Source organism: Osmia bicornis, chromosome 2, assembly GCF_907164935.1.
Source record: "Osmia bicornis bicornis chromosome 2, iOsmBic2.1, whole genome shotgun sequence".
Classification (NCBI taxonomy): Eukaryota; Metazoa; Arthropoda; class Insecta; order Hymenoptera; family Megachilidae; genus Osmia; species Osmia bicornis.
Window position 1 is genome coordinate 9075452 of NC_060217.1, and position 26674 is coordinate 9102125.

A 26674-nucleotide genomic window follows, 5' to 3' on the forward strand; every position below is an offset into this window, starting at 1 on the left:
AAATCCATTTATCTTATAACACATTAGTTATTATCAATTGATTAATAATAATGATCAAATGATTAGTATATAGAACAAACTAATTATTACAAATAAATGGTTTAAATTCATATTATTCATATCTTATTTGCTAGTAAATTAGACTGTTTTTTGTCCCAGTTTGATTTATATAATTTAATCTTTAAATTATTTTGGGAATATAACTTCTCTATATTATTGCTATCAAGGTAATATCTAAGATAAGAGATAATGCCAACACATTACCTTCTTTTCTGTTATGTTGGTGATAAAAAGTATATAAAACTGGTAGTACAGCTGTATGGTGGATAATACATGCTTTATAATTTCTGTGTTAACTTTTTGAGCTCAACTACATTGATCTAAATTTGATATATCATGTGGCCTTATTATGAGTGTGAAGATTGGAGTGTTTTACCACCAGAATTAAATAGAAGGTGAAGATTTTCCTACTTCTAATTCTTAATCCAAAAATAACTTTTAGATATAATTGTACATATTCATATGGACATTTATCAAGTAAAAATTATCAAGAATAAATATTTTCAAGTAGTACATAGTATAATATTAGAAATACCTATATTTAAATACTACATAAACAACATTATTAACAACATGATTAAAAAATAATTTCTTTTAAAATAGTATATTTTGTTTACATAATCTTTGCAATAATTATTTACATTAAAATATTTTATATTGTTTTGAAAATTCTTTAAATAAATATGTCGTATTAATCGATCGGTACCGTACATGTATATTGCATTCTTATTATTTTTAACAATTGTGCAATGACATTCAGATTAAATATAACCATTTTCATATATGTTTCTGTGTTGTTTTATAAAAAAGAACTGTGTATTTGTAGAAATATTACAAAAATGAATTATCTGATCGAAGTGGAATCAAAAAATAGGTCATAATATTCTATTTTATAAAACATTACGAATTTCGCGCTTTAGAAACAAGCATCATTATTACTCACTACGTTGAGCAACAGTATACATAAATAAGAAGGTAGAAATTAAGATGATAAATAAATGAAATGGGTTGAATTTTGGGAAAGAATAATTGATACACCTGTTCATTCAGTGTTTCAAACATGGAACATATATGATATAGCAAATGATCACGAGAACATTAAACGAAAAATCACAGTATTATCAAGGAACAACGTCAGTGACAATAGGTAGCCATTTTGGTTTCTGATGCGCGAATGCCGCTGGACACTATCGTTGGACAGTGTCTGTCGTGCGATAGGGTAGACAACTGTGGACGTTTAACTATGTCCATGGTTTTTTTCGCAGTTGATTAACCCCTCCCTCTTCGTGAATCAAAGTTTCGTACGGTACGTATCGTTAATAGTAACAAAACAACTTAGAAGAAAAATATCTGGAATGCAACAACGTATATACAAACCAATACAGGCCGATATGCCAGGTGCACGACAGACTATGCAAAAGTGAGTGAGGGCGCCCAACTCGCGCGCCCTGGGAGGCGAGGCATTTGTCGCCGTATTTGTTATACGACTTGCGTGTAAAAGGTGGGCGACACGACGACGGTAGAATACGACGCGCCTTCGTGCCGTCTCTTACGTTCGTCGCAAACATCGCTCGATTTCCGGATTCGAGTTACCTGAAAACGTCGTCCTTTGACTGGTACTGTTTGACAGCTAGAAAACTAACCCTTGGTTCGATGCCCTTCAGTGCGAACGATCTTTTATATAACCGGTTTACACATTTTACAATATGCTGCCGACTTGTGCAAGCGTGCGACCGCGACGCGTTTTTATAGCACGTGAATTTGTGGTCGAATGACATTCAAAAACTAGGTAATATCCATTGCATGCATTGCACTCTTCTGATCGACTACTTAGATTTCGTCAGCGAAACCGGTTATTTTATATACAGTGCACGTTCTGTAACGTGTTAAAAAAAGAATAATAATAGTTTGTGTTCTCTACTCAACGAAGATAGTATAATATCTATATTTTTGGATCCTTATATGAAGTATTAAAGTTTTCATTACATTAAGACTTGTGTTAACATTTAATGTTGATGTAAACAATTCTTTTTAATAATACTGTTTATAGTTTAATTCTTTTTATCTATAAAATTAAATGAAAAACAATAACAAACTAAAATATTATTTATTTATATGAAAACATTATGTATTCTATGTTGTGTTTACATAGTAACCATGTGCAAAGTAATGGTAAAAATTCTTCGTTAAGAGAGAGAATATTAGCAATATTCTATTTGTTTTATGTTATTAAAACTACTTTATAAAATTTTTACATATAACTTATAATACCTCATAATATCAGTTGACCTTTTTCCAATAGGAAGAAAACAGTTCTTGTTCTGTACACATCTATACTTCATTTACGTTACTGAAGTTCATCATATACCTTTGAAAACTTTGCTGAGAACCATGAATGCTTCAGAACACGGGTAATACATAGTTTCTAATCTTATGAAATGAATCAATTTTAAGATAACTTTTGTATATTTGCCTAATGTGATATTAATTTTAATATAATCTAAAAATTGTCCTCCTTAAATTCTATTTGAAAAACAATTTGTTATTACAATGATAACTGATTCTATTTAAATAATCGTTTATGTAATTTTACTCAAAACAATGTTTGCTCAATATAAATAACTAATGAAATCAGATCATGGGTGTCATTGCACAACCAAAAATGGTATGTGAATGATTTGTGCGTATAAAATAGCATGGGTGTGTATATTCCAGGTTTAACCCAGCCTTTAACATGGCCTCCATAAAACAAGTGTTTAATGAGGCAGTAGAAAGAGGTAAGTTTAATATTTATATAATAATACTTATTGACAATCTTTATTGAATCTTATTTGTTATTTTGAAAGATGTTAAACATTACAGTTATATTCTGTCTATGAAATGTCCATAATGTTCTTTCACTTTATTCAATTATATAATTCATATTGTAATTGAATAAATATAATGATTGATTTTTATTAATTAATGTCTCTTTTTATTATATTTACTGTAAGTAAATTTTAGTTAAATAGGATTGTGAGATAATTTTTTAGAACTGTAGTGTTTATAAATACATTTCATGATACTGATGTCTTTTCATCGTGTTTCATCCAAAGAATCAGCTACTAATCCTTTGACATTGCTGCTTGCTATTCGTCATAATTAATTTCTGCTTTGATTATCATGCACCGCTTAAGCACTTAACTCATTAAATGCTACTAACACTTAAAAATGGATAACATATTTGTAATTTAAAAGTCTCAACAGTTAGAATGCCAGCACCAACACGGTTGAGGGATCTCATCAGGCAAATAAGAGCTGCCAGAACTGCAGCAGAAGAAAGAACAGTTGTGAATAAAGAATGTGCATACATTCGTTCAACATTCAGAGAAGAAGATAGTGTATGGAGATGTCGCAATATTGCAAAACTTTTGTATATTCACATGCTTGGGTTTGTGTCAAAACTTTGTTACAATGTAAACTGTATACAACAATACATTCAACTACTTCTTTCTTATGATAAAATATACATTACATTTATAGATACCCAGCTCATTTCGGTCAATTAGAATGTTTAAAACTCATTGCATCTCCAAGGTTTACAGACAAAAGGATTGGTTACTTGGGCGCGATGTTACTTTTAGACGAGCGGCAGGATGTTCATCTTTTAATTACAAATTGTTTAAAAAAGTGAAGTTCTTATAACATTACATTAATATTTGTTTGAAATGTTTGTAAATATATTAACTCCTAGTATTTCTTTTTACAGTGATTTAAATAGTTCTACACAGTTTGTTATTGGTTTAGCATTATGTACCTTGGGTGCAATTGCATCACCAGAAATGGCAAGAGATTTGGCATCCGAAGTTGAAAGGTTGATGAAATCACCAAATGCATATATCCGAAAGAAAGCAGCTCTTTGTGCATTTAGAATTATTAGACGTGTACCAGAATTGATGGAAATGTTTCTTCCCGCTACTCGCAGTTTAATTACGGAAAAAAATCATGGCGTGTTAATTACAGGTGTCACACTCATTACAGAAATGTGTGAAAACAGTGTTGATACATTGAATCACTTTAAGAAGGTAAGTTTTATATGTTTCAATGGAAAATAAGGATATACAAAAGAGTGAAATATTTAGATGCTTTAACTAACATTACAAAAATTTAGTCCTTGCATTAAAAGAGATTATATATATTTTTTTAACATCACAGTTTAATTTCTTTTGATGTTGGCATTTCTAGTGTACTAGTGTATAGATGCAAGTTAGATACTTAGATTGAATTACTAGCATTAGTAACATATTACTATCAGAATAATTAAAGTTACAAGAAATCATAGAAAGGAATGTAGTCTATAATTTTATGTAAATTTAACAGTACAACAAATAAGTACATAAAAAAGAAAAGAAAACATTTTAACTTAATAATCTTCCTAATATATATTTTTTGCCCATGATATTTATAATATAAGTATGGTTTTATCTTTCTTAGGAATGCGGCCATCGAGAGGTAAAAAGTGTATAAACATCCTTTGTACTTTTGCATGTTATGCTTATTATGGACTTCATTCTTTTCATTTAATTTATATGATTTTTTTATTGCAAATGTTCAATAATTCATATCAATTGTTTAGTTATAGTTCTTGAAAATCCAAATATATATGCATGTACTTTGAAAATACAGTACAGTATGGAGTATATTTTATTATTTTTAACGTCTTTCCTTATAAGTATTATTGTTATTGATTGAATTAAATTAAAAGTTATTTATTTTATTGACATATGTAATTGTTGGCCTATAGTATTTTGTCTATTGTTATTTATGATATTATTATATATGTATAAATATATATCGTAATTGTGCAAGATTATATTTTATCAAAATATATTATGGATATAAAGGTATAGTCGTTTTTACACAAACAATGCAATATAATAAAGTTTATGTTTCTTTCTATTAAGTAACTTATTTTTAAATATGTGAATTCATTTTTCGTGTTTGTATTTAATATTGCTTATTACTTCTTCAAAAACTTAAAACATAAAATTATTTTTTCAGATTGTGCCAAATCTTGTGAGGATTCTTAAGAATTTGATATTAGCTGGATATTCTCCGGAACACGATGTATCTGGTGTATCTGATCCTTTTCTTCAAGTAAAGATATTGCGTCTACTACGAATTCTTGGTCGCAATGATATTGATGCATCCGAGGCAATGAACGATATACTTGCACAAGTTGCAACAAACACAGAAACTAGTAAAAATGTTGGAAACACAATATTGTATGAAACTGTATTATCTATTATGGATATTAAGTCAGAAAGTGGACTTAGAGTATTAGCAGTGAATATATTAGGTCGATTTTTATTAAATAACGATAAGAACATTCGATATGTCGCGCTGAATACATTATTGAAAACAGTTTATGTAGATACAAGTGCAGTGCAAAGACATCGTTCAACAATTCTGGTAATGTTCTTATATTATTTTTTTTACAATTTGTTCATCTACTTTATAACACTAACAAAAATATATTATTTTACTTTATTTAATTGTTTTTTAGGAGTGTCTAAAGGATCCAGATGTATCAATTAGAAGACGAGCGATGGAACTTAGTTTTGCGCTTGTAAATTCAAACAATATTAGAAATATGATGAAAGAATTGTTACTTTTCTTGGAACGCGCTGATCCAGAATTTAAAGCTCAATGCAGTAGTAACATAGTGATGTCTGCGGAAAGATTTGCACCTAATAAACGTTGGCATCTCGAAACCTTATTTAAAGTTCTCGTTGCTGTAAGAAATTAACTTTTTAACAACATTGCTCGTTAGATTGATACTTTTAAAATAACAATTGTAATTTTATCGAATTTCAGGCTGGCAATTATGTCCGGGACGATGTAGTAGCATGCACTATTCAATTAATTTCAGAAACACAAGCACAGCAAAGTTATGCTGTTAGCGCTCTGTGGAAAGCGTTAGAAAAAGATACAGCTGATAAACAACCTTTAGCACAAGTAGCAACATGGTGTATTGGTGAATATGGGGATTTATTGTTATACGCACCACCGTCAGAAGATGTAGATGCTCCTGTTAATGTACGTTATATGTAATACAATTGTGTAACTTGTAGTTTGCAAGTCATAACTTCAAATAATTATATACATCATTTTTATCTTCCTGTTATTATTATTAGTTAACAGAAGATGAAGTTATCGACGTCTATCAAAGGTTATTATGGAGTCCACAAAATACAGTTGTTACAAAGCAGTATACGTTATTATCTCTCACAAAACTTAGCACAAGATTCCAAAAGGGTAATGAGTAAGTATTACAATATAATCTAACAAATACTATATAACATCTATTTCATATATTTTTTTAAAGAATTTAGACGAGCAAATTGTTTGTGTTTCAGAAAAATTCGTCAAATAATTGATACGTTTGGCAGTAATTTACATATTGAACTGCAACAACGAGGTATTGAATTCTCACAGTTGTTCAGAAAATATGATCATTTACGATCTGCATTGCTTGAAAGAATGCCTCCTATGGAAACTGCAAGGCCACAGGCTAATGGCATTATTGGTATGGTAAATGGGGAACCGGAACCAGAAGAAGAAAAATCAACAGCTTTAGAAGCAAGTACTCCGCCATCCGATTCAGTAAGTATATTACAAAGCGTACTATAATTATTAAAATTGGTTTTATTAATTTAAGATGTAACTAGTAGCATAATTTTTACATGATAATAATGTTGAATTTTATAAAAATTTTTGCATTTTCTAGAGTGCACTTCTAGATTTGCTTGGAACCACTGACTTAGGAATGACTCCTTCGGTATCGAGTAAAAATCCACCTGCTAATTCAACAGCTGTAGTAAACAATAACGACCTATTGGATTTACTTGGTAGTTTGGATTTAAGTGCACCTACACCTACATCTACACTGCCACAAACACAATCGCCGACACAAATATTTAATCCTGCTAACACAACTAACTTCTTAGTGGATGGTTTACTTAATTCATCACAATCGATTCAGAACGGTTTGTATAGATTAACGAAGTATTCACTTTTTACAAAAAGATATAATTTCATTTCATAATTGTAGATACACCTGTTATGATCGTATTGGACAAAGCTGGACTTAAAATAACCTTCAGATTAGAGAGACCATCAGATGTTAACGATTTATTAGTTATAAACATGTCAGCTCAAAATTCTGGAAGTGCTATATTAACTGATTTCTTGTTTCAAGCAGCAGTTCCTAAGGTAGGAGAAGTTAATGTAATTTCCTATTAAATCTAATGAATAAAAATAATTTAAAACATTTTTTAGACATTCCAGCTACAGATGTTGTCTCCATCAAGCACTGTCATTCCTCCTTCCGGGCAAGTTACTCAAGTATTAAAAGTTGCAAATATTAACAAAGTACGGTTTTATAATTATTATATCCTTAAAGAACGCGATGATGTTTTATTTCTCATGTTTATTCATCACTTTTTCTTTTAACAAAGGTACCTTTACGAATGAGATTACGTATATCGTACACTGGACCAGCTGGGCCAGTCCTGGAACAGACGGAAGTAAATAATTTTCCTCCTATAACATCACAGTGACAAAATATACTAAGGAAAACAATTGTACATATGCCTGTTTAAATAAGTAATCAAGTCTTAAATAGACTGACACACAATTTCATCTTCTCATCGGGTAAAGTGACACATATTGGTAAAAGGATATATTTGAAAAAAAAATTTTCGTAATTGATTAAATTTATTGTTTATAAAACATTGTATGAACTTGATAAGATACAAATTTGTAATCAATTTTTTTCCGTTAATATGCACAAAGAATGGTTTCCATCTGCTCACAAGCCATATTTTATAGCTGTAAAAATTGAATGTTCAGTAACTGTTTATAGGTACAATGTTTGTAAATATTTAAATGTAAAAAGTATTCTAAAGTTTTGATTTTATACAGTTAAAGAAAATATCATAATAAGCTATTTTTTAAATGCTTAAAAGGTTAAATAAATAGGTTCATTGATTGATTGACGGATAATAAAATTACATTCGTAGTTGATTTAAATTAGCGCTTATTGAGCAGATGGTGTGATCTTGATTTTAAAATCTTGCAAAAGTAGTAAAGCTTATTAGTACAGAATTATAAAATTTCATAAAAAAAGAAAAGACGAAAGAAAGGAATGTAAAATTTCTCTTGTATTATGCTGCATGTATTGTGAAACATGTAAATATTTTGTCTAATCGAATATAGAAAGATAGAACAATAATACTACATGCAACACTTATTTGATTTGTTGAATTTGTAATTTTACAGCTTCTGATTTAGTACATAATTTCATGCATAAGGTAATTAATACAAACATAAATACAAAAGAGATATGTAACAGGAAATACTAAAACTATTCAGAAATGTTGGGAAAAGGTGTTTTTCACTAAAAATGTTGCTGCCCAATTATCAACAACAGGCACTTAAATCTCGCTGTAATAATCTTTTCTACTACATTTGTAAGTAATAAATGAACGCGATTGCCTTGTAAATATTTAAATAATTGCAGTGACATAGAAGTGATTAAATTCTCGTTATAAGGAACGTAAAATGGGGTTCTTTGAGTGTGTTTATGATACAATTATCATGTGAGTAACTAATGAAAGAACTTGTTTCTTTCATAACATTTTTTTAAATAAGAAAGGGTAATACATAAATGCATATACATGTAGCTTGTACACATTTGCTATACCCCATATTTACGTTTGTTATGGGTGGTGTTTATACTGTTTTGAATGTATCTGGAGTATATAATGCCATTGGAGGGCTGAATTCTGATTGTCGAATTATTTTTTACACTCGTCATCGTATATTAAATCATTTAAAACTATAAACGAGTTATCCTCTTTGATTATTATGAAAATGAAATTCTTATTAAACTATGAATATTTTTAAGAAATATTGCTTTTAAAAGTATTACGTATCTTTGTCATTTTGTTTTAAAGTAAATATTGAGAATTATACTGAGAATATTGCAGTATAATGTTAATAATAATTTAATATTAAAAATTTTTATTTATTATCAGTAACAATAAAATTGTTGTTTGGTAACATATAATCTAAGAATAACAAGACATACGTTTGAATATGTTTCGTAATAACACAAAAGTTCTGGTTTAAAAAAAGTATTTTTACATTCCTTTTTATCATAAAAATAAAATATAAAACGTAAAGTTAAATTGAAAAAATTTATCATTTTAGTTTTTATAATTTAATGAATCGTTTTAGTAAAAATTTTATCTTTTTATACGTATTATTTCTCTTTTTATACAAAGAAATACTTTGTTATAAAATGTGGATCTAATCGTGCAAAAGATGCATAAAAATCAAATACATAAAAGTAGCAATAGTGTTTCTATTTGCAAGTACTTGTCTTTTTCAAGATTTTATCTATGTGAAGTTAATATACAATTGTACTTAATTACATTTAATTTACTTTAATGTAATAGTATTGTATGAATATGTAGTTTTTTAAGCGCGGCTACTAAAATTTAGTATTATAAAAAAAATCTAGTATTTGAAACGATTAAGTTAAAAAAATGTCTTTTATTATTTTCTTCCTAAATTTCTCATAAATATCGTTATTAATGATTATATTAACAGCATAACTGTATGCATTTTAGCTCCGTCCCTTATATGTTGTGCGCTATAAATGCGAAGGTATATAATTCTAGAACAGGTGGGTGTGTTTCTGAGTGGCCTTGTCCTAAAGTCTGTGACACAGTGTCAGCCCTTCAGTGGGGTATTCTCTGCCTACTTGTTCTCAATATTATATTAGTTTTATAAATATATAAGTCAACTGTGAGGATATTGAATAATGATAAAGATACTGTATATATACGTTTCAGAGAATCAAGGTGTGAAAATAAAATGTATTTTTATTCCACTATACTGTCAGAATATTATATTAATACTTATACGGTCGTTAATATTAAAAAATTTACGTTACTGTGTAAATCGTAGATTTTAGTCTGTATAAGATCTTATGTTGATTTTGTATACACAATTAGTTAAAGATACATATTAATAGAAAAAAGGCCATGGTTATAGTAAAAAATAAAGACAGACATATTTTGTCCATCACGTTATAATTATAAATTTTTCTTACATTAATTAGACGTTATGTATGATATTACAATTAACATTCTTATCATAATTCTATTTTATATACATAGCTTATGTCGATGTTTGTTGAGACTCAGGATTACATCCAGCAGGATTAGAACCAACTTGATTAAATAATCTGTCTTTAATTATTTGTGCCATTAAACCGTGAATAATTTCAATAGTAGTTTTACAACTATCCCTTGTTGCTTTAATTAATTTTTCTACCGTACTTCGATCATGAGGATCCGTTCCACCTAAAATAAATCCTCTTCCGAGCGCAACTTCCGACTGTTCTAACTTATCCGATAGATCAAATATTTGTCCAGTAGTATAATCTGCATTTGTCAAAAGGCTAGAAGAGCTTAAAGTATTCACCCAATATTTATTCCACAAAGAATCTAGTAATCTTCTATCTAATGATGATTTGAAATAAGATACTTCTAAGGAATAATATTGTTTGCAATGAACACCAAAATCTTCAATTTTATTTAACGGTATTGTCTGATATTCAGACGGTTCTTCATTCGCTGGTTTATATCCCTGCAAGTATAACATAATTCATTAAACTTTGTTCTTCATTCTTTTTCATCCATAATGTATTATGGTTACAATAAAATATGCATTACTTTTGGATAGGTTCTAAATGCACCCAGGCAAACTTTTCCAGCAGAAATTGTTCTTACAGGATCAATGACAATAGCAACAAATGGTTCTTGGAAATTCTGATTAAGCATCTGGGTAGATACATCGATGCCTGACAACCAACATCCATAACCAGGATGACTGTGATACCATCCAATAGCATTTTCTTGCCTACCAACCTTCATAAGTAAATAATAACACATATGTAGTTGGAAGAAATAACAAATCATTATATGTAAAATTGTTAAATGGGTATGATCAAAAACACCTGTTTAGCTGCTTCTATATATGCTGTCATATATTCATATGCTTGTGCCTGAGCATTAACTCTTGTTTCTGTGCCTTCTACAGGCAATGCAAAAGAATCCATAACGATCATTGTATTTGCAGCAACTTTACCTAAGAGAAGACCCATCACTTCTAAAGTTCCACCGGAACGAGCATGCATAACCATTTTTAACAATGCCAATGCAGAAATCTTTATATCTTTGAAAAAGTGAGGACTAAAATATGATAAAACATAAGATTTTATTACTCCTTTATAAAATTATTTTAACTCCTTGCATATAGATGTACAAATAACTTACTCTTTCTCCCATGGTTTTGCAGCTAATATGTCTTGTTGTTCTTTACGGTCATACCTATAAATCTCATCAACAGTACTAATTGTTTCAACATTGTTTGACATTTCCCATGTTTTCTGAGCAATAGTACTTTGATCAGAAGATGTGCTTGCCATGATTATAAATTTGCTTTAATACTTTGAACCTATAATTACAAAACAGAAATACCAATTACCTGAATATGTTTCACAAAATTACAATTAAATGTGCAAAACATAAATTGATCTCAGAAATATGTATTTAAATAATCATTTGGAAATTTTTACCAATATTACCTTATGTCAAATTATATAAACTAGAAATTTCAAAATTATACCTCAATTGCAACTTTGGTTACCACCAATTATGGCTTTATTTTGTTTCGTTAAATCATATCTAAAGTATTTATGTATTTATGTATTCCTAAACACATAGGCATTAACTACAGATCCACCAAGACTGGACATGCTTTGTTTTTGAGGGTCTTGAATTTTATGCCTCGAGAACGAGTGTTATCTGCTCTATCCTAGGCAAGTACAAAAAATGTAAAACACTTCGCACTGAACCAGTTTATGCACCTATTGACGGTAATGGCAGATTGCTTCGATATCCACGACTAAACCCTACCATTGCCAGTCAAGTGCCCAGCTGAGAGTTATTTTTATTTATATTAATAAATTAAACATAAAACTTCGTTTAAAACTGATTTTGAATATAATAATATACTATAAATACATATGTATATATAATTCAATGAATGTGTAAAATAGACTCATTATACAATAAAAATTTCTGTCCCTTTATCATTTTTATATCACATACGACATTATCAAATCAGTCTAGAATGAGATAACAGAGCTATTTGGATTGTGCTTTAACCATCTACCGATCAATTACCAATAGAGTTATGCATATTATTGATTGTCCTTTGTTCTCCATAAGATGGCACTAGCAACACTATGTACTAAAGGAAAAGCGTAAGCAAAATTTAGTCTACCACTAGATGGCTATAGTGTCCAGAAAAGGTTAAAAGATTCGAAATGTGAACTTCAAGAGATTTCAAGCATTCGAAGAAGGATTTTAATCATAATAGTGAGGTAAGTTTCAAAAATAAATTAAATTTCTAAAAATAAGTAAAGCAGTAAACGTGACAGTCCAGCGTCATCAATAATTCATACACGTGTACATATTGCGCTCATTAAAAGTTTATTACAAACAGGATTTGTCATCCCAACTCGCTATTTAAAAGAAAAACATGTAAACTAATAGAGCGGCATACAGAATATTATTGTTCGTATTAGTAATATTGATTCGTATATCTGTGCAAAACGCACTCAAAGCTTTTCCTAAACATTAGAAAAAAAAATCAATAATCTATTTCAAAATGAATGTGACAGCAAAATAATTTTACTTATAATTCAACTGCCTTCAGTAATTCTGTTCACTTCGAGGTTAAGGTCTCTTCGCGTACCCTTTGCAGAGTCAAGTTCCGGTTTAGATGTTCTCGAATGCTTTACGTATCCTTCCCGGTAATTCTCTTTTATAACGTGTGTCATCTACCAGCGATTGTAAGATTACAAAAAAAACTACTGTTTTTAGTAGATTTGCATTCTTCCTCAATGTTGACATTCACGCGAATTTCCACGGGGAAACAAACTCGGGTGGAGTGAAAACCCGTTGGTAAGGGAGATGGGGTGAAAATACGCGTAAAAAAGCGGACAACGACGGTAGCGTACCATGATCGATTCGAAACGATCGGCGGCGTTTATTTTTGCATGCTGTTCGCAGCTTTTCGCATGAACGTCTTTGGAATGGACGCGCGCAGTAGCGTCGTCGTTGCGGGGTTAGTGGAACGTCGACGGTATAAATCGGGCGCTCGTTAAAACGTGACTTACGGCACTTTCACGACCGGCTGAAGTTAGCCGCGTGCTTGCAGCATTCTCTGCCTCGTCCTGCTATTCCATCGATGCTATTCCTCCGTACATTCTCATCTTTCCTTCCAACGATTTCCCGGAAAATTGTCACACGATAGCGACAATCGTCCCAAATGAGGACAGCTCTAGAGATTAGCTCGTTAGTGCATCGCGCCGATAAAAACGGTCACCATTTTTACACTTACATCTATGATCCTTTTTATCACTAGGTCTTTAGATCCCGATAGAAATTCATTCGATTTCGTTGCTAATAATAATCATCTTTTGTTCGAAGATAAACAGGGAACCATTCGAAAGACCGATAGTCGGAGACTTAAACGAGTCAGCGCGATATTCCATTATGTAAGACAACGCGATAGAACTCTCGATGGTCGAGAGCCCGATGATCCCAGGTTGCTCTATTTATAGTTTGACCTTCCTTGCGCTCTTTAAACAGATGTGTAAGATAGTTCATACCGCGTCCATTGTTAAGATCCGCGCGTTCCATCGGAAAGGGAAATAATTGAGCAAATAATAAAGTTTATAGAGGTCTTGCATAATAACAAGCCTGTGTATCGATTAACCTTGACCGAAAGTGATCAAAGTGGAAATAAACTTTCTGCAATTTTGTCGGCGCTTGTTTTATCGCGGCGCGAGAATACGAAAGTATAATCGTTCGTGGTCAAACTTTCGAGTCGCTGGATTATCTACTTACGCGTTGGGCGACACGGCAAGGTAATAATTATGATAATTCAAAGAATTTAATGAAACATAAGAAGTTGAGTATTGATCAAGTGTTATGATCAATTAGAAATCAATTAATCCATTAGCAATTAATCTATGATTTAAAAAGGTATATATCTTTGTTTTCGTCTGTCTCGATATGAACGCATTTCCGAGGGAAAGCGAAGAAAGTACTTTTCGGTGGTCGCGCGAACGAACTGGCACGTCTGTCGTTTCCATTCGTTTCATGGATCCCCTGGGAGCGAAACACAATACCCGAGAAGTAGGAAACAGTGGAAGGAAGGTAGAAGGGGCGAAGGAAAGAGGAGCGGGAACAAGAAGGGAAATTGTGTAATTTATTCAGCTGAGCAAGGGGCTACACCGGTGGTTCGGTGTGTATACGCGTAGGTGAATCGGCTGATGTAAGAGAAGGGTGGCGCCAACGTTTATATCGTGAATACAACTTTGCGTGCTTTCGAAAATTGCATCAAGACTTGCGGCGAAGCAACAGAACCGAATGCAATAGCCGCGAAGCAACCTGGATAGTTTACCAGTGAGGGTGGTTGCAGCTTTTTCAATCTTTGCGCGTACTCGACCACTTACATAATTGAATTCTCATCATTCTTATCATTCTTATTATTGCATCGAATGTTATAGTAATTATTAACAGTACGATCGTTACAGGTACCATTTGGTCTTACTTAAAAAAATGTACTGCTATAGAGTCACAAGGGTCCTATTCTGCAAGAAACAATCATTGACCCAGAGAGGAAGGTGTAGGAAGTAAAATTATACTGCAACGCGTGTTTTAGCTTTCGATTTTCAAAATTTTAAAGACCCCGTGGTCTGTTTACTTTAGAACCCTTTATGTCATCCATACACCTTTAGGGCTATCATCGCGCTGACCACTTCCGGGAAAGAAATACTATTACTTTTTAAACATCCTATATTTCGTTGCACCGAGTTTACCACAGTCTTGTCATCGTTAATCTACGATAGTTGGAGCGTGTTGCTGTTCTTTGTTATCAACGCGTCGTACCGGTGCAAACGATATCCGCTTAAGAATTGAGTTACGAGACCACAAGTAGCGAGACGAGTACCACTTCTGAAACGAAGTACTCGGGGATCTCCTCTCTGTGTCTCTCTCTCCCTTTCTATTTTTTTTATCTTCTTCCTCTTTCTCCCAACGTGGCGAGCAGTCGATCGGTCGGTCGGTCGGTCACTGAACCGCGCGCGCCGCCTTGTAACTCCATGCCATGCCATTCCATCCCATCCTGCCGCGATCGAGCGGGTACCGTTAGAATCTTGTCCCAGTCTACCTGGAAACTAATTCGACGTCGTCGGGCCTAAGCGTCGGCTTCGTTCCCGACGTCCGCGGACGCCACGATTGAGCCACCTTTCGAACACCCGATCCTTCCAAAATTCTAAAGCGCCAAAGTTACAAAATTTCAATTCGCAAATTTCACTAACCAATTACGATCAATTCGATTCCCTGTCCCAAAATAGGTTTTTTGAACGGAAATGTGTTACAGTAATCAGTGCTCTCGATTCTAGAATTAAATTCCGTTCGTAGCCGTTGAGTTGGTAATTATGCGTCGAAAGTTCCGCGTAAACTTTCTTGCTCACATCCTTCTCTCTCTTTTTGTTTTCCTCAGTCAACATCTTATTAACTGGCCTGGTTAGTTTAGTCTTACTTGTAGCGGATACAAAGTTTGCCGAGGTCTAACGAGAAAATCTCTTGAAAATTCTAATCTCGAGAAAATTGCGAAACCACCTTCGGTCGTTTCGATTCACAACTTTTTTTCAAACGATACGCAGAATCGTTATTTAGAAAATTTCACCTTCTTCAATCTTGAATAATTAATCAATCGATTGATTATTGATCAAGTGTGAGGTTACAGATCAATACGACAATTTATCATTCCAGATAAAGATTTCCATTCGTTATTTAGAATCACTCGAACTATTCAAAATTTCACCTTCTTCAATCTTGAATAATTAATCAATCGATTGATTATTGATCAAGTGAGAGGTTACAGATCAATATGACAAATTATCATTCCAGATAAAGATTTCCATATATATCTCATCCTCGAATCAATGAAGATTAAACAGAGCAGATCTGTTGGTTGATACGAAACTTCCGATACGATATCGTTTGTAACACCGGAAGTCCGCTATCAGTCAGAAAGTCGGGACGAATAATTGATCGTAGAGGAATTGATGTCGTAAATTGATATAGAACGATCGTAGTCGAATGGTATCGCAAGGATGTGAAGGGATGAAAAATGAAAAAGATAGTCGAAGAAAGAAGGAGAGACAAACATGATGGTAGGGGATGGACAAGGTTGAGGGGGTGGTAGTGATGGTGGTGGTGGTGGTGATGGCGGTAGTGTGGGCGTCGGCAGAGCAAGGGGTGGAAAATGGGCTACGGAGGGTTGTACGAGGCAAGTACGAAGAGGGGGATGGACGCGGCTACCATGGCAACCATGGCTGGGTTTCAGGGCCCCGGCCGATGCTTTGGGTAATGTTCCGCACCTTGGAATGGATTTCTCTCGCTTCGCTACCAAATGGGGTTAGTCAGTGCTAAGCACACGCTTGTTCTTCACCTTTTCCTCTTTCTACTTCCGTATCTTATCTCGTTCCTTCCTTCCGACCCATTCCATCCTTAATTTCAATATTTTCGCGCCTAAAAATGGTCCTCGCCAATTGGACCTTTGAATCGGTTCGATGAGATTCGAATACTCGGTATCGAGTACTTACGTACGTAAATAAAGAGAAGAACGCGTGAAATTGTTTTTGTCCTCGATAAAATATGTTCGCGCGTTTCTCAGGAAGGAAAGAGTGATTTATCGCGGTGCTGATTAGAGAACAGTTCGTATCTCCCATTCCTCGGGAAAGATGGCGCGCTTAATGTTGGCATACTTAACGCGAACTTGTTCTTGGTAAGGTCAAGATTACTCGTGCCTCATAACTTATTGATTGATTTCTTTCAACGATAAAGTCCTTTGATTCAATAATGAAAATCGACTTCGACCCGTCAGACCCTTTAACTTTCTTCGAAAGAAAAACCTTGAACGGAGCCTCTGTTTATTTTCTTGAAAGTTTCAAACGAACGATCGATGTTTGCGTTACCGTCGCTCCTCTTAAGCACTTTACGAGCCCGAGGAAATATGCAGCATTGCTGTAATTGAACCAACCGTTGTTTTTCGATGTTGTTTTAGTTAATAATTTTCTCGATCCTCTTACGAGAGTTTCATTCAAAAATTACTTTTATTCCTGGATTCATTTATACATATACCTCGAATAGTAATGATAATAAGACGTTTAAGTATAGGTCATTGAGACAGTTCTCTGTAGGAGTGGTGTGTTGTTAATTTCACGCAGAGAATTGCGTCGGCACGTTGCAACGGCATAACGAAATCAGCCCGCGGTGTAGTGTGGCTGATATACCGACGTAGTCATGTACTTGATGGGCTTTCCGCTAACGAGAGTTAATTGCAGCATAAATATGCCCGTTATGAACGGGTGAAATGATTACGATAAACTAGAGAGCTGTAACCGGAGCGTTAGAACGAAGGAAACACTCGTAAAATCAGGTAGAGGAGGGAGGGAAATAATGAAAACCGATAAGCCGGTTCGGTGTATTTCGAAAATCTATAAGGCAGTAAAACGATTTATTTGTTTCCTATCGAGTTTACGGGATCGTTTGTTATTCCTACGTTGTCGCCGTTCGACACCCACGATACGTATGATACAGGGTATCTTTGCTTTTCAATTCTATAAAATCAAGTTATAAATCTATTTCTTTTAACAAGAAGTATTTCGATGGAAAGGTGTATAAAAATTTTAGTTTCTCTCGATTATCGATATTCGAATGTATTCGTACGTCTATAAAATATTATTGGAAAAAATTGAATTTAAATCGTATCCAGTCGGTTGTGTTTTACCGTTCAATTTCATTTCTGCGTCAAATACGTGTATTCGAGGCATCACGTTTCGCGATGTTCGATATTCAATACGTGTCAACACTACTTTTAATCGAAGTTGGAATTATTGAAGCGAGAACGGGCGGGAAAGAGGAAAGGAAAGCATGGTGGAATACGAGCGACATAAAACCGAGAGAAACAAACCAGGAGTAATCCATATTTTCTATTTCGATAAAGTCACGGACGTGCAGGTGGTTCAAGGCCGCGTGTACGGCCTCCAAGGCTCGATCTGACCTCCTCTCCGGATTGCAGTCGCGATCGGAGGAGTGTCAGGTTTTAGACGTGACTTGACCTGCCTTGACCAAGACTCGCTCTACTCCTGGTTGACGACGTGCTACGATCTCTTATTCCTTTCCCTTCGCTTCACGTTTTCCGTGTCCTTACGGTGCAACACCTTCCGCTTGAAATACTATGCCTGGATCTTCGGTGCCTCGTATCTTCTGCGGTTACTTCTACATCGTCTAAAGTTAACTGACACTTGCCTCGTGTACAGTGCTCTTGTTGGTTATTAGCACTTTGAAAATTGTTAAGAGTCTTATTACTAGTCAAAAACGATAAATAGATTCAACAAAATTTGGTATAAATCGTTTGGAATTCAAAAAATGTGTCATAAGGGAGTTAGGGGTTGGAGAGGCACCGCGCGTCGCCTACTCTTCGGCCGATAAGGGTGCAACTATAATACCGTCTTGATTAAACGAAATCTAGCGTAATTGCTGGCAGAATTGAATTGTATTAAAGATTCTTTAAATCATCTGCCAAAAGTAAGACTCTATCAATTTTGGTAACAGTCATCGCTATTAATTTCGGACAAAGCAAAGATTAATCTGGCTGAAAATAACCGGTGATAACTAGTTCAATGTCGTGGCATTTGTTAAAAACGTAAACAAACACTGACGTGTATGTGATTCGCGATAAGTTATCAGCGCGAATTCGTTCCGAATCAAGAATCTTCTTATCAGATCACAAAAGTTCGTCAGGTGTTACGATAAGCCGACGATTTCCAAGCAATGGTGCTTCTGAAAATCGAACCGTTCGAGCTGTCAGCGCATAAAGAGACAAAGCAAACGATGTATCGGACAGAAGCGAACTCGAAACTTGATTCGTCGATCGGTAAGTTCGAAGGCTGAAAGCGCGCGTCCGCGGTTCTATGAGAATGCCGGTGTGTGATCCAATGACTTGGCAACAACGCTCGCGTTGCAGCGGTGCACCCACTGCACCCACTGCACCGAAGGCAACGTTGCAATCGTCCGATGCACGGCTAGCGTTGCACGCGTGCATCGTTGGGTATGCGTAGATGTGCGTGAACGTAGATGACGTTGAGAGATCGAAAGACCGTCGACGACGGAACTGTATATGACGAGTGCTTCCTCTCGTGTTACCTTGCGTTTACCAGGCACGCGCTCGCGAATCAAGTGCACTTTCAAGGCTGCAGAACATTGCCTTCGGTCTCCTTCGAAAAACTCCGACCAGACACGTGTTTCCGCTCTGATCAGTCCCGTACGGAAATATCCGTCTGATTACGGATACCGCGGCGATGCTACAGCCGTTTCTGCTGAATCGTTGCCTTTCGAAACGCTTTGGGCACTTTCAGACATTGCGAAAGATTCAAACAGAGGCCGAATGAGAACGATGTGGGTCGTGACCTAGATTTTTCTCTCCTCCTTCTTTCTTCTTCCTTTCCTTCGTTTTAGCACCTTGTTCCGTGTGCACGGTTTATTCGCGACATTACGTCGTCGAACACCCTAATTACCTTTAATTGATAGCTGTTCTTTTCAAGGAGGATTAGGGCAACTAGGATCTTTGACCAGGGTGGGCCAAGTCTAATTGTAAATATAAAAATACTCGAATACGAGTATTAAGCACGCGTGATAGTATTCTTATTAATCGCATATATCTTAATCAAACATAGAAAATTGATACCGTTTTCCTTTTAGTACACGGTCGGATTCGTAAGCGTTTCGCTTTAACCAAATGATTCACCTTTAAACGGCTTTATAAGTGAAACGAACATGCTGTTCGCACTTCCACCGGTACTCTTCACGGGAAATTTACATTTTGGCTAAGTGCCAGTTCATCCGCCTGTCCTTAGGCGAGTGATCCTCAAAATCGACCGTGACGTTTTTCTGTTATGATCGAAGATGACACACGGACGGCGTGCAAACCATGTGATTAATGTTGAACAGTTTATCGGTCGCCTTTGTTTACCAACGCGATGTCGGCAACTTGTTGGACACCGGTGTTAGTCGACACGTTCATACGAAACTTACTGAATGTTGTTGGTAAACCGACAAGATTTCGCGTGTACTATCGTAGTTTAGATTTTGTTTACGAAAAATGTAACGCGTACGTACACGTGACTGCTGGTTCACCGAACTCCCGACGATTATCACGCGAATACAAGTTACCACAGAGTAATAACGAACAGCACGTGTACGTTTAATTAAATTTAATAAGCGTGGTTTATGTAAATTTTCAGCAACTGATTCGAACCTTCCATAGATAATAATAAAGCACGAGAAGATAAGAAACCGGAGAACTGTTAATTGCAGAACATTTTAATTATCGAAAAATTGTAACTTTCGTATGTTTTAACATTTACTCAGAGGAATATTTGAATGCCAAATGCGTTAATTAACTCAGTGAAAATGGACGAACATATGTAATATCGTACGCTATACATATGTAATTACTCAGAATACGATGGTTTCATTTTCTAATTTAAACTTTCCACTTGTTGCCTTACGAAATTAATATATTATTAATGATACTATTCGATTACATTCAATCTCTGCATTCGGTCAACAGTGTTAAATACACAAGTGTTACTATAGAAAAGGAAGTGACGCGACGTTATAAATTTCGTGTCAGCTTTTTTTAAAGGAGAAACTTTTGACGATATTACACGAGAAATCAACGCTATACATCTTCTGGATAGCTTCCAGAGACAAGCAGGAGCCATGGCAAAGAAATGATCTCTTTTTTTGGAATCTTTCCAATGTTTCTCGATTTGATATTTCTCGGGATTTTCAGTGTTTGTAACATACGCGAACACGTTTTGCCCTATGTTGTTCCATAAGATATATAGAAACTTATTCCGACGACATTTACATCGAATTCAATATTAATACATATTAATACTATTTTCACCTACCTCATTGACGAGGTGAAAGTGATAACGGGTTCGCCGTGGATCCGCTTCAGCTGTGATCCCGGCGACGTGCTAGTCCGCGTCACGGTTGATTAACATTAATGATGTTAGAATTATTGTCCATGGCTGTTGAAGAAAATGGGTGAAATTTGTTGGTATCTATCGGTATTCTAGCGAGCAGTATTATGGTGGTGCACGCGGTCGCTCACGAATTCGGAGTAACGAGTAAATTCCGATAAGTTACCGGTGTGTCGGAAACTTCGGGTGGGACGTGCGCAAGGGGGGTAAGGAGGAGGAGGAGACGGAGGAGGGGAGTAGGGAAGTTGAGGGAAACGGCGAGGTTGTTTGAGGGGGGAAAGAGCGGGAACGCGAGACCGAGAGCGCGAAGCGAGGACGAGGACTCGCGAGGAGTGCGCGGCGAGGAAGGTGGTGGGTGAGTGTCGAGAGAGGGAAGAGCAAGAGGCAAGAGGGTGGCGGTTGTGAAGCAGCAGGCTAGGGATGGTTGGCGGGCGCCCGCGGGAGGTAAAGAGTGGGGGGAAAGGAGCACGCTATCGGCGAGCGCCTCGGTTCGGCCGAGTCGGCCGACGTCGGCCTCGATCAGCCGCTCGGCGCTCAGTTCGAGTCGGACCTCCGTTGTAGTCGGATTGTGTCGTTCTGCCGCGCTGTCTCTCTCTCTTTCTCTCTTTCTCCTTCTATCTTTCTCTCATTCCCTCCTGTGGGCACGCGCGCGCGGCCGCCAGTGTGGTGTTGTATTTGTGTGTGTCCCTCGTTCTCCCTCTGTGTCGTCCCCCCCTTCACCCGCAACGACAACGAGTTCCGCCCAGTGAAAAAGAGTCGAGCTTTCCTGCAAACAAGACGCGTCCTCGACGGCAGTTGTTTGTTTTCTGGTTTCGCGGTGTCGCGGCTGACACAAACAGCCGAAGTCAAAGCAAGAAGAGATCGTGCGCGCGCGCGACCGACCAGAGGAGGAGAGACAAACCGAGCGAGCCCCGCGTGTACCGTGTCGCGTCGCGTCGTCGGCCGTGCTGTCGTGTGTGTCTCGTCATCGTCGTTCCTCGGTGCGAAGAGTTTCAGTCAACGGAAGGAGAAGTAGGTTAGTACACGGTGGCTTTCGCGTACGCGGTAAAATATACCCGGCTCTCTATGACCGACTACTTCTCTCTGCTGTACACCTTTTAACCGGACTCGCGAGTGTGTACCATCCTGATGTGGTGACGGTGACGTTCAACCGACGCGCACTTCTTTTACGTAACAAAAGCGCGCGCGTGCGCTTTCGTACGTAATCCGTCTTGATTTCTATCCTTCTTGTTTGTCGGTTACAAGTGGAGAGAATCTTCGATCATCGATAGCATGTAGTACGTCTCGAGTCTCGTACGTGTTCGTGCTCCATCCGATCTGTCGTTCGGTCATTTTCGTTTCGTTAAATCAGTGCCTCAGTGGATTTCGTGTCCTATTCCCCCCGTGCCCTTTGTGCGCGATAGGCGTTGATTTCGGAGTGTGCTTCGACGAGAGCGCGAAACTCGAAGCCCGTTTCGATATCGAAACGATTCGATTAATCGCTAGGTTCAGTTGCCTCGACCAAGTTCACGGAGTAAAGCGCGCGTCAGTTCCGCGAACACCGCACTTACGTCGAGTACGAGTCGAAAGTATAACCGTTCGTGATTTTCAGTAAGGAGATTCCGTCGCCCGGATACGTTTCTAAGCGGATACATAACCGTGTACCATAAACGTTGGAAATCATCGTTTTGTGCATCGTGTACTATTCGTTGATGCAACTTCGTATCGTGGTGTGTTTCGTTTGCACCAAAAGTGTGATCGTTTAAACCTCCAAGTGGTGCGACTGTTTAAAGTGTGATATTTAATCAGTGATTTGAAAGAAAAGCCGATTGTTCGGCATATGAAAAAGTGAGAGTTTTATCAGTGCAGTACTACGCTATTCTCTTGTGGATTATTGGATATATTATACCCTACGATCTGCCGACGGAGCGCCACATCGCTGCTCACAATTTATGTGAGTACTAAAAATACAATTTTAAACCTAATTTTCAATCATATTCACGAATCTCGATATTGTTAACATCGCGAGTGATTTTATTTGCATGTTTTTTGCTATCATTGTGCATAAACTCGTCGATCGTGTTTGCTTCGCAACATATTCCTTCATTTTACTTCAATATCGAAGATTCGTCGATATACGAGAGTAAGGATCGAATCGAAAGAACCTTCGAGTAGTTGCGTCATCGTCGAAATCGTACATCGTGAACACGTTCGCGAAAAAAAAACATGGTTGCTTCTGAGGTTAGAATGAAAACGTTCATCTCGCGTTCTCGATCTCGATGACTATCGATTCGAAATCGACGCGCTTCGTTCGGAGTAATTTTTCGCCACGCGGTTCGACTCCAAGTTGGAGGTTAACTTGACAATCAAGTTATGGATTAGTTTCGGTGTGTATATAAATTAAAGTGACTCTTGGCAGCAATCATGGAGCTAAATATTTGGCGGCGGTTATATAAATTCCACTTCGATGACTCCACTTTCACGAATTATGATCAGGTACGATTAATAATAACAGGTTGTTCATCCGAGTGATTTTGTTTGCGTTTCGACTCTATTGATTACTCGATAACGTTTCGTCTTTGTTTTTTTATTATTTCATATAAACACAAATAATTGACTCTTCGTTCAATTACGTTTCGTGTTTTCTTCAAAATTATAAGTACATAAATAGATTAAAATGAAAAATTCTAAAATTCCCGTCATTGTAGAATTGCAACGTTTCGATGTAAACGTAGTTAATAAAATAAAGGAAAGATCGTAGAAATTCGTTGAATAGTTTACCAGTGGAGGGTCTATTTATATTTCATAATCTGAAGGAGTGACGTTTAGCAAGAGAGGTTTTAATCTCACCGTGAAATACAAGTTGAACGAAGAGGAGTGAAAACGTCGATGCCTGTTCGACGATCTATTTAAAATTCTTCGCGCGGAAATGTTATCTTATCGGAGAAAAGAACGTTTCGCTGAGAAAGCGAAACTTGGAAAAGTCGTCGTGGCGTTTCATCCTCTTTTCCTCGCAGTTGTTTACGGCTTATATCGTTTCTTTATCAAAGAATTCTTGTCGACAAGTGCAATGCCATCGGTGTGTCGTGAGTAACAGCAGGTTCCTTGGAAAATTGACCTTTTGTGCTTGTTTGCACAATCGTGTAACGATATTTCTGTTCGATACATTGTGACATTTTAAATCTTAACACGTTACGTACCGTCCGCAAATCACCTTGTAATTGAACAGTACATAATTTTAGTTTTTAAATTAAAATAAGAAATCGTGTCGATGGGTGGTAAACAAATGAACACGCGGAGCTGGCAACGAATGTGTTAAAGAATTCATTTATTTCGTTTCGTTTTTGATCGCGTAAAATTTGAATCACGCATAAAAAGTATCACGAAAATTGAAAACGAGTTTGCCTAGAAAACGTTTGAATTACAAAAAAAAAGACGATCAGCAATCGTACGAGTACTTTTCCTCTACGCGACAGTTGAATTCCGATGTTCTTCGACGAGCACAGTCGAAAGTCAATCGATGTCGATTAAAGAGCGATGCGGGCTTCATTAAAATACAATTAGAAAGAAAGGATCGGTCGCTGTTTTAACGATTTAACCGCGATTCTAACGCGAGTTGTTAAAAAACTACTTGGTAGATCGCATGAAAGCGACCGTGAAATGAAAAAAAAAAGGAAAAAGAGAAAAGGCAGGAGAGAATAGGAAGTTCGCACAATTCAGTGTACAATAAAGTAGTTACGTAGTAAAAGTTCCTTTCATATTTAATTACACGTGGTGGAATTTCGCATCGCGTATCGCGGGACCCTTCAGTTTAATCTCGTTTCTATGCAAGCTTTTCAAACATCCTCGTTCTAGCTTCAACCCTATTCATCCCTCTACTCGCCTCGCTCTTATCTTTTTACTCGCTTAACGTTTTAATGAACATTTTTCAATTTCAACGAGCTTTTCAATAACCGCCTATATTCCCCGCGGAAATAATGTCCTCGCCGAGACGACGACTACATTTTCGTAGATTCGATCGAGAGGCAGAAGCGTTCACGTAACTTTGATTTTCTTCTTTGGAAACTTTGGAAATTTTACGATCTTAAACTTGGGGAATTTTTAAATTTTAGAATTGTTCGTGTTGCTTTGATTTTCTTCTTCGGAAATGTTTGAATGTTGGACTTTCGGAATTTTAAAATTTTCGAATCTTAGAAATTTGGAAATTCTGAAAGTTCGAAATAATGAGGGGGGCCTTTAGGGGGCCAAACCCCTACGCCAATAGAGACGAAACCAAGTTATCTCCAAAATTGGGTTTAACTAAAGAAGAAAAGAAATAGGGTTAATAACGTCACAATTGTGTTTTTCTTTCTGAAATTGAATAGCACTGTAGACGGAAGCAGGTACCGAGTAATTATTCCCAGATCGTAACCGTTTGCAAGCAAATTAATTGTGGAACGTCCCGGTAACCTCGTTACTTGTTCCTTCTATCTTCTTCCTCTGTTCGTGCTCGAAGGATCTGTTTCGCGTGCAGATCGAGCGAGCAACGAGTGGCATAAAACGTTGTTACACAGTCGACGAAATGATCGAATTATCAACCGTATCGTTTCTTCGTTCGGAGGTCGTGCTTTCAGCAGTTATCGCGTTACGCGTACCACAGAGAGTCGAATGGCCTAATTCATCGCTCTTTCCTTTTGCCAGACCATTTATTTATTGCTTTATCGCTTTGTTCCGCCACTCTTTATGGATATTTTCACGAAGAACATTCGAGCTCGGTAAATTTCACCCTTTAACCCGTCCGTATCCACGAAACGGAAGTTTTAAAAGCCATTACCAGTCGTTTACTGCCGATTAATTTAATCGAAATTCTTTAAAAGACCGTCGCGAAGGAATGAGAATGAGAAAACGATCATAGTTCGATGTTATTAGTCGCGCCATTACGAACGGTCATCGAAGATAGTTTCCAGTTGTTACGTCCCGCACAATTGCGGCCAGTTTCTTATCTGTTGCACACACGCGTCACGTTAACCTTGCATTTTTATCAGCTGTTCCGTGATTAATTCTTGAATGAAAAAGAAGGAAGGGGGTGATCGCGATCGTTCTGTGCTTTTCCAACGTCGCCTCGTTAGGAAATAACTGTATACTCCGCTCCTTAATTAACTCTCTCATGGTTAAGTTGACTTTTTTCTAAGAATTTTCTATCGATCCTTCTAAGATTTGTTTTATAGAATATTAGCGAATATTACAAAGGCGAGAATATGAATATAAAATAATTGTCCCGGAACGTTAGAAAAAGGCAATTAAAATCATTGCATATTCCTGATTACAAATACTGTTGCATTAATCGTGTTCGAACATGATACGAACGATTATAACGTGTGGGCATCGACGCAAAGTGCG

General features: G+C 36.1%; 3 protein-coding genes across 22 annotated transcripts in view; 2 read left to right on the forward strand and 1 right to left on the reverse strand.

The window, feature by feature from the left end:
- Positions 1–295: 295 nt before the first annotated feature.
- LOC114883043 (AP-1 complex subunit gamma-1) lies at positions 296–8489 on the forward strand. Of its 16 annotated transcripts, none has more exons than XM_029200373.2 (17): positions 719–1366; positions 1446–1849; positions 2363–2471; positions 2776–2837; positions 3298–3490; positions 3583–3729; positions 3809–4124; positions 4534–4551; positions 5101–5511; positions 5606–5836; positions 5917–6138; positions 6237–6364; positions 6459–6705; positions 6830–7088; positions 7154–7314; positions 7381–7473; positions 7560–8489. In XM_029200373.2, the coding sequence occupies exons 3-17, from the start codon at positions 2452–2454 to the stop codon at positions 7659–7661; spliced, it is 2610 nt and encodes an 869-aa protein (XP_029056206.1). In that variant the 5' UTR covers positions 719–1366; positions 1446–1849; positions 2363–2451; the 3' UTR covers positions 7662–8489. The 16 variants fall into 16 exon arrangements, with proteins under 16 accessions (XP_029056201.1, XP_029056217.1, XP_029056202.1 ...); XM_029200376.2 differs by having other exon boundaries at positions 1446–1480; XM_029200377.2 differs by lacking the exons at positions 719–1366; positions 1446–1849 and adding an exon at positions 435–455.
- Positions 8490–10185: 1696 nt separating this feature from the next.
- LOC114883040 (COP9 signalosome complex subunit 5) lies at positions 10186–11991 on the reverse strand. 2 transcript variants are annotated; one of them, XM_029200361.2, is made up of 5 exons: positions 11803–11991; positions 11451–11631; positions 11132–11366; positions 10848–11042; positions 10186–10761 (listed from the first exon to the last, which is right to left on the reverse strand). In XM_029200361.2, exons 2-5 carry the CDS (start codon positions 11600–11602, stop codon positions 10291–10293), a joined length of 1053 nt encoding a protein of 350 aa, XP_029056194.1. In that variant the 5' UTR covers positions 11603–11631; positions 11803–11991; the 3' UTR covers positions 10186–10290. The 2 variants fall into 2 exon arrangements, with proteins under 2 accessions (XP_029056194.1, XP_029056195.1); XM_029200362.2 differs by having other exon boundaries at positions 11762–11991.
- A 9818-nt stretch (positions 11992–21809) lies between these two features.
- Positions 21810–26674, forward strand: part of LOC114883075 (mucin-5AC) — a 180384-nt gene continuing 175519 nt past the window's right edge. For 2 of the 4 annotated variants that reach the window (XM_029200444.2, XM_029200475.2), the window contains exons 1-2: positions 21810–22331; positions 22908–23249. The gene's annotated coding sequence lies outside the window, so the exon portion shown is untranslated. Of the gene's footprint in view, positions 23250–26674 lie in introns of all 4 variants that reach the window. The other 2 variants (XM_029200445.2, XM_029200443.2) reach the window with 2 other exon arrangements.